General features: G+C 44.4%; 1 protein-coding gene across 1 annotated transcript; it reads left to right on the forward strand.

Moving 5' to 3' along the window:
* Positions 1–699: 699 nt before the first annotated feature.
* On the forward strand, positions 700–8,423 carry LOC121630868. Its single transcript, XM_041971381.1, has 5 exons — positions 700–997; positions 2,946–3,193; positions 5,376–5,459; positions 6,683–6,796; positions 7,085–8,423. The coding sequence occupies exons 1-5, from the start codon at positions 700–702 to the stop codon at positions 7,427–7,429; spliced, it is 1,089 nt and encodes a 362-aa protein (XP_041827315.1). The 3' UTR covers positions 7,430–8,423.
* Positions 8,424–8,813: the final 390 nt, after the last annotated feature.

The following is an 8,813-nucleotide window of genomic DNA, read 5'->3' on the forward strand; positions in this document are numbered from 1 at the left end:
GTTCAGGTACCAGTCTTTGCTGTTCTACTCTATGCACCTGGCCTGTGAAACCTCTTCTGAAAAAAATCAAACTTCTTTGACATTTTTAAACTTTAAAAAAGTAATGAAATAGTTACTTTCCCTGGTAACTAGTTATTTTTATAGTGGAGTAACTCAGTTACTAACTCAGTTACTTTTTGGGAGAAGTAACTAGTAACTGTAACTAATTACTTTTTCAAAGTAACGTGCCCAACACTGGCTTTAATGGACTGAACTGGAATTAGTTTCATCCTATAAGTATTTATCACCGCTGATCAGAATCTGTCATTAAAGACACACACTGAAAACCTCAAAGCTAAAAGTGGCGTACTGTTACCTCTGCTGGACGATGGTGATCTGTTAGCTTCTAATGCCCCTGGTCAGCAGCTTCAGAAACAAGATCCTGGTTCTCAGTGAGCTCCATGTTTCATTACTGGCTGTGGAAATCGCACCTTCATACGCTGCAGCTACATGCAGCTCTACGTACGCAGGCTTTCACATCGGCTAATTTTTTCCTTTATACCTCCTACATGTCCAAGAACCAGGCTCAGTATAGCCTTCACTGTCATTCTGGTCCACAGATGGCGGTTCTGGTCTACAGACGGCGGTTCTGGTCCAAATACAGCAGTTCTGGTCCACAGACGATGGTTCTGGTCTACAGACTGCAGTTCTGGTCTACAGATGGCGATTCTGGTCAACATACGATGGTTTAGGTCCACAGACGGCAGTTCTGGTCTACAGACGGCGGTTCTGGTCCACAGACGGCGGTTCTGGTCCAAAGGCGGCGGTTCTGGTCCACAGACGATGGTTCAGATCCACAGACGATGGTTCTGGTCTACAGGCGACGGTTCTGGTCCACAGACGGCGGTTCTGGTCTGGTCCACAGATGACAGTTCTGGTCTACAGACGGATGTTCTGGTCCACAGACGGCGGTTCTGGTCCACAGACGACAGTTCTGGTCAACAGATTGCGGCCCCGAGTGAGAACAGAACTTTTAAATATGCTTTCCTTCCACTTGGAATAACTTTCAAACTGGTTTGACATGAACAAGACGGATCTCTCTGGGAGGGTTAAGTCGATTCTAAGGGCTCGAGAAGGAAAATCTCTGTAAATGAATGTTGTTAAACCTGCTTGTATTCTCCCGCGCTGTTGGCTGCAGCCTTTATGGACTTTGTTTTACTTCTCGTGTTTTGAAAGTTGATCTCTCTTACATGGTTAATTGTGTTCTTGTGGTTCTGCTGCCTTCTTGGCCAGGCCACTCTTGGAAAAGAGATTTATTTTCTTAATGAGTTTTTATCTGGTTAAATAAAGGAGAAATAAATAAAAGGTATGTAGGTTCCTTAAATTAAGTTTAGTATGAGTAAATAAAATTTAAATGCTACAACACATAACAGTGCTGTACAGACTGTTTACATTTTCTGTTGCCATAGCAACCTGATTGACACCCACAGTACTGAACAGACAACTTTTTATCAGCGAAGTCTCTTCCAGAAACACGTGGCATGTATCAGTCTGAGATTATTGTGTTTGTTTGTTTTTCTGAATTAATTTCATTTTACATGAAAACTTGAAAAAGAAGCAAATTTCCTTTTTCCTGCCTCAGCTCGGACCCCATCAAACCAGAGCCGCCGGACTGTTTTTAATGTTGATGTTTCACAAATTTCACAAAGAAAGACAGCTTGAAATAGTAATGTGTGGGCGAAGGAGCCGGCTCTGAGAGCCGATGCTTGGTAGTGCATCAGGAGAGCCGGCTCCCTTTTTTTAATTCCCTTTTGCAGTGTGCTTAGCCCCACTCTGCCCACGGCACTGTTGGATCAGCCATCTTATTTTTCTGAATGCCAACCTGAGGACATTAATGAATGAAATGAATGAAATGAATGAAAAATACTTTATTAATCCCAAAGGGAAATTCAATATTGTAGTAGTAGTAATTTTTTAGTAAAACAATCACATTAATTAATTAAGGGCTTTGTTCTTCAGCCTGATAGCTGCTGGAAGGAAGGATCTTCTGTATCTCTCTGTCTTGCATCGGACTTGAACAAGCCTCCCACTGAACACACTCTGTTGTTTCGTCACGGCGTTGTGTAGAGGGTGTGAAGGATCTTCCATTATCTTCGTCAGCTTGTACAGAATTCTTTTTTTGATGATCAACTCCAGCGGCTCCAGAGTTACTCCAAGCACAGAACCGGCTTTCTTGATCAGTTTGTTAATTCTTTTCAAGTCTCTGGTTCTGATGCCGCTGCCCCAGCAGATTGCTGCAAAGCTGATTGCACTTTCAACAACAGACCTGTAGAACATTTGCAACATTTTGGTGCAGACGTTAAAAGATCTCAGCTTCCTTAAGAAGTAGAGTCTGCTCTGACCTTTCTTGTAAATGTACTCAGTGTTGCTTTTCCACTCAAGTCTGTTGTCCAGCTGAACTCCAAGGTACTTGTATTCCTCCACCACCTCCACCTCCTCTCCCATGATGGAAACACTTCTATGTGTGTTCTTTTACTACAATTGCTGCTGCCACCTAGCGGCGCATTCTAGAAAAAATGCTGCTTTTTTCAGTTTGGTTCTCGCTCTGTTTTGTGGATTTGTTTGCTGTTTTTTGTTCATTTATGCAATATAAGATTTTGTTGAAATATTAAACAAAAGAAGTGGTTTCGTATCAGAATAAATACAGGAAAGGAGGTAAATATAAGCCTTCTCATTAAAAAAAAAAGCTGAACACAAAAGGGTTTTCAAAACACAATTCATTCATTTTTGACAACTTAATGTAAATTATGCGGCTGAAAAAGATGCTAAATTAAGAGCCGTTTGGGAGCCAAAAGAGCCGGCTCTTCTTTGGGAGCCGAGCCAAAAGATCCGGCTCTCTGAAAAGAGCCAACGTCATCGCCGTCTCCTAGCAACGGGAAACATCTGCCTGCGCGAGCGCCAATGAGATGGCGCGCGTGTGTCTTGTTGCTGTGAACGGGATATTTTAGGAGCGTTCGGAGCTCTCCGCCCGTCTGTAGGTGTTTACTTCAGGAACCGACGCGGACTCGAACCTGCGACCCGGGAGGAGGGTCGAAATATCGGACGCTGGAGAGGACGAGGTCAAATACAGCAAGAAGAGCGCTGTTTCACCTGTGTCACCTGTTTTACTGGATTTACTGGTTTTACTGGTTTTACTGCACAGGGACGAGTGAAGGTAAGAGGCACATTTACTGGATTTACTGGTGAAGTTTTCTGCAGGAGGGAAACATCAGCTCAGGTCTGCTGAGGAAAGAAAACTAATAACAAAGATTTTCTAAAAACAAAAAACGTTTAAATATAAAGTTGAAGCAGGTGACGACTCGTCTGCTTTCTTCAGTAAAAAGTCAGCTTCAGCTTTAAGAGGAGACGCGCGGAAAACCTGATCTACCCTTTTTATTCTCTCAATGAAAATGTTGCTGCCAAGGATATTTAGTCTGCAGTGCACGCACACACGCATCTCACACACATCTGCACATGCCTCCATCAGCGTGCACAGATGTGAGTCAGAGCAGCTTACAGTCCATGTCATCTCCTCACGGATCATTCATTTAATCAAGCGGGTAAAATGAGCTTTTTCTTCTTCTTGTATTTTTCTGATTTTTTGATCTTTATTGTTGAATGTTCTCCATTTCTGGACCCATTTTCTGAGATAAAAACAAACTGCACCGTTTTACTTTATTTACATTTCTTTATTTGAGTGAACTCTTTTTATTTCCTCCTTTTAACTTTTCTCATTTTCTCCTTTTTCATTATGATAAAATGCTGAAACGTAGTCAGTTTAAGTTAAATCCTCTGCCTCTCGTCTCTTGGTTTTTATTTGACCCACTTGTAAGTCGTGGTCAGAGTCAACTCAGAATTCTTGCAAAAGTCCAGCATTTCCATTTTCCAGACTTTAACATCAGATCAGTGCAGACGTTCAGCTTTTTAAATCATTAAAAACACCTTTTCTTGCTGGCTTTCCCTCCAGCTTGAGCATTTTAATTGAGTTTTATTGTTCTTGTGGTTTTATGTTATTTTATTCTTGTATTTTGTTTTATGGGATATTTTTGTTTATTTTATCTTATTGATGGTCCAGGGTTTTTTTGGCCAGCTGAGGTTGTTTTTAAATGTGCTTTATAAATTAACTTGACTTATTTAATCTGCACCTGAGTCCTGCAGCAGCTTCTACCAGGTCTGGGCCAGTCCCTCATGCTCGGTTTGCAGGCGGTCCGGATGCAGCTGCCTGCAGGTTACTTGGCACTGCAAGACCACATCACACCAGGTTTAGCGTCTTTGCTCCGGCTCCCTGTTAGTTTTGGATGAAGGCTTTAAACGGGCTGGTCCTTCTTCTTTCTCTTTTAACCCCAAGCTTCCTCTGCTGACCACTCACTTCTAAGAGGGGGTGGAGCTTTTTCTGTTGCCCCCAAATTTTTATTTTATCACTCTTAGTCAGCACTTTGGACCACATGCTGCTTTTAAATAAAGTTGACTTGACTTTCAACTCAGACGTTTAATCATGATTATTATCAGACTTTCCTGTCTTCCTTTGCTGCTGGAATGTGCGTGATCAGCTGCGTGATCAGCTGCTGATCAGCTGCGTGATCAGCTGCGTGATCAGCTGCTTGATCAGCTGCTGATCAGCTGCGTGATCAGCTGCTTGATCAGCTGCTGATCAGCTGCTGATCAGCTGCGTGATCAGCTGCGTGATCAGCTGCGTGATCAGCTGCCTGATCAGCTGCCTGATCAGCTGTTTGATCAGCTGCGTGATCAGCTGCGTGATCAGCTGCGTGATCAGCTGCTTGATCAGCTGCCTGATCAGCTGTTTGATCAGCTGCTTGCTGGACGTATAAGTGATGATTCAACCTCCATGTAGAAATTTGGAGCTATATCTTATAAAATAATCTATTCTATAACAGCTGATTAGCTCAGCCGGTAGTGATCAGTGTCCTGAGCGGGAGACCAGAGTTCGATTCCCCCCAGCGATGAGTCGGGTCCTCAGGCTAGACCTGAAGAGTCTGCCTGACCACTGGAAGTCGCTTTGGATGAAAGTGTCTGCTACATGACCGTGATGTAGTCGGTTCATATAGTTTAGTGTAATATTATTTAAAAGGAATTTTTTAAAAGTTTTTAACAAATGTATGAAATATATCGAAATGATCCGTCTGAAAACTCCGTCATTTCATCTTCAGAGAAGTACGTTTCTCTCCGGCTTCCCTGCAACCCTGAACTGGACGAAGAGTTATAGATAATGGATGTTCTCATTCAAATGTTACATAACACATGGTAAAAAAGAAAAGGCAATTATTTTTTTCGTCAGCTCTCTCCTCATCTTCCTCATCCTCCTCATCCTCATTGCTTTCTGTTTAATGTCCCTGCAGCAGCCTGAGGGTGATGAAGAGGCTCAGATTAACGCCGATCTAAACTCACAAAGCTCAGCGTCAGCTTCTGAACACCAGCAGCAGGTAAGCAGCACCTTCTGATTCTGTTTGTCTGAAGAAGGAACCCAAAATTTTACCTGGATGATGAGGATGATGAAGATGATGATCCATGATTAGGCATATTTAGTAGGTGGACATTTTACATGCAACAGAAAAAATGCACAACTACTGGAGAACTCCAATTCCCCAAAAGTTGGGACATCAGGTCACATTTTATCCCCCGTAGAAGAAAACCAACATGTCAGAGGATGAAACAGAGACATTTACACAGTGGAAAAAGTAGTTCCTCCGGGTTTTACTCTGGGTTCTCTCCGGCTTCTCTCCGGCTTCTCTCCGGCTTCTGTCCGGCTTCTCTCCGGGTTTTACTCTGGGTTCTCTCCGGCTTCTCTCCGGCTTCTCTCTGGCTTCTCTCCGGGTTTTACTCCGGGTTCTCTCCGGCTTCTCTCTGGGTTCTCTCCGGGTTTTACTCTGGGTTCTCTCCGGCTTCTCTCCGGCTTCTCTCCGGGTTCTCTCCGGGTTTTACTCCGGGTTCTCTCCGGCTTCTCTCCGGGTTTTACTCTGGGTTCTCTCCGGCTTCTCTCCGGGTTTTACTCTGGGTTCTCTCCGGCTTCTCTCCGGCTTCTCTCCGGCTTCTGTCCGGCTTCTCTCCGGGTTTTACTCTGGGTTCTCTCCGGCTTCTCTCCGGCTTCTCTCTGGCTTCTCTCCGGGTTTTACTCCGGGTTCTCTCCGGCTTCTCTCTGGGTTCTCTCCGGGTTTTACTCTGGGTTCTCTCCGGCTTCTCTCCGGCTTCTCTCCGGGTTCTCTCCGGGTTTTACTCCGGGTTCTCTCCGGCTTCTCTCCGGGTTTTACTCTGGGTTCTCTCCGGCTTCTCTCCGGGTTTTACTCTGGGTTCTCTCCGGCTTCTCTCCGGCTTCTCTCTGGCTTCTCTCCGGGTTTTACTCCGGGTTCTCTCCGGCTTCTCTCTGGGTTCTCTCCGGGTTTTACTCTGGGTTCTCTCCGGCTTCTCTCCGGCTTCTCTCCGGGTTCTCTCCGGCTTCTCTTCGGGTTTTACTCTGGGTTCTCTCCGGCTTCTCTCCGGCGTCCTCCCACCGTCCAGCATGCTGTTAGATTACCTGGTTGCTGTAAACGCTCTCCAGGAGTGAGCGTTTTGTCTGTCTGTGAGGTGTAAAGTTAGACCTCAGCATGTTTACTGGTGCTGATGAGGGTAATGATCCTCCAGCCTAAGCTGTGTGCCCTAATCCCAACAGCTCCTTCCCGGTGAGAGACCTCACCATTCAACAACGTCGAAAGTTGCCTACTTCAAGAGGAAATATGCGGAGGAGGAGGATCTGCACGGAGGTCTACATGGATATTTTCAAAAAGTACAAACGTCCTGTTTCCTTCTTTCTCAGAGCTGAACATCTCTTTTATCCTCCTGCTTTAGCTGTTTACATTTCTCTCTTCTTTCTCTTGCCTTTCCACATTTTACATTGTTTCTTTGTGTGCTCGACCTTTGTTATCCCTTCTATCACATTCAGTTTCATATCAGACCTCCACTTTTCTTTATGGAAACGATGCACGCTGTAAAAACATTCAAGCAAATATTTCTATTAAAAATGAGGTGAATTGCATGACTGTGTGGATGCTTCCTTTGTGCTTGTCGATGGCAGCACTTGATACTGCAGGAGGACCGGAGTTGCATCCTGAAGCTGTCCCTGGAGAAGCTGAGGTTCCTGGAGGACTCCGAGGCTTACCTGAGGCGCTCCGTCCTCATTAACAATCTGTTGAGGAAGATCCACCATGAGGAGGAGGAGCTGGAGACAGAGGAGGAAGAGGTGGAGAGGCGGTACCCGGACAGGAAGAGGGTGAAGGTGCTAGTGACGGACTGCTGCTCCCCAGCCTTCAGCCTGGAGGAGATGCAGCGTTACCGGCTGGTGCCCTGCTACCCACCAGCCACCTGCTTCTACAGCATCTCCCCGAACCACCAGGTCCTCCTGCTGGAGGACAACGACTGACTGCCATGCCTCTTCTCAACACAGAGAAACCCAGTGAGGTTCACAGTCAGCTGTACCAGAAACAGAAGCTGTGATGCCTCCTTTTAACCCTCCAGTGGTGGAGAAACGAGGCCCGTGTGCCCCGCTTGGCGCTTCAGCAGGACGCCACTTCTTGTCAACCTTCTAGGAGGAAGCAGAGGATGAAAGAAGGATTCTTCTGCCTCAGGATTTCTGCTGACTGTCTGTGTGGGAACTGAAGCTTTTCTTTTTATTGAGCTCGTATTCATTTTTATTGTTGCTCATGTGACTGGTGAGCATATCAGGGATTTACGGCCCGGAGGCTGCTTTCAGAGCACCTTGGGCTTGTGAGAGGAACATTCACTGCTTCTGTGATCTTTTTAAGCTGAAATGTTTAGTGTGACATTCCTGGATCTGTGAATTTCATGCTGTGAAGAGACAGCACTTTGCTGCCCTCTGCTGGAGGAAAACAGGCCTTCCTGTGGCAGCTTTGGTTACTGAAACAGAAGAAAACGCCTTCAATTTTAACCTCAATTTAGCATTTTTAAATGATGTGATGAATACCTTTATTTTAAATACATCCTGTGAGGAGATATGCTGTATGGTCCCATCAGTGTATTTGTCTTATCCTGCCATTTTATACACATATTTAAGATAAATAAAAAAGACACTACTCTCATACAAATGGTACAATATATGCTAATTGTTCATGAAGTGGCATTAAGCAGCATCATATTTGATCACACTCAGTACTGTTTCTCCCATAAAAAACAAAATATTTTTATCATTAAAGCTCTGCCCTTTTTTTCAAGCTTAATTTCAGTGAAGAAAATGAGGCCCAGTGGCTGATATATTTCACTGTTTGATGTAGTAAAATGTTCTTTATGGAGCTGTGTGACTCGCTCTTCTTTCAGTCTGTTGTTGCTCCCTTTGACTGTTTACAGACTTACGTCACTAAATATCTGCACTGAAAATAAAAAGAAAAGCAGCTGTTAAAGCGGATCTTGATATTTTAAATGTAGTATTTATATTTTTAGTAAAATGTCATTTTTAAGATGAGCTGTTTAAAAAAAGGGCATAAAACCAGCTGATTGGTTATCAGATAAATTAGTCATGATGTTTTTCATGTTGCTACTGATGCGTTCAGCTGCAGGTCCTCTAACTCAGCAGAAAGGACGTCTGGTTCCAGTCCTGCAGATTTTAGAGGTTTCCTTGTCTCAACACCTGATCCAAATGCAATGGATCTCCCCAGTGACAGGTAAGAAGACTGACCCTGGAGGACTGGGACTGAGGGTCTGCCGGGACCTCTTACGCACCATTAGGAAGGAGCGCACCCTCTTTAAGGTTTTGATTATAATCTTTTTCTTTTTTATGACGCTGATGTGTA

The sequence above is a fragment of the Melanotaenia boesemani genome, chromosome 20 (assembly GCF_017639745.1).
Source record: "Melanotaenia boesemani isolate fMelBoe1 chromosome 20, fMelBoe1.pri, whole genome shotgun sequence".
NCBI lineage: Eukaryota > Metazoa > Chordata > Actinopteri > Atheriniformes > Melanotaeniidae > Melanotaenia > Melanotaenia boesemani.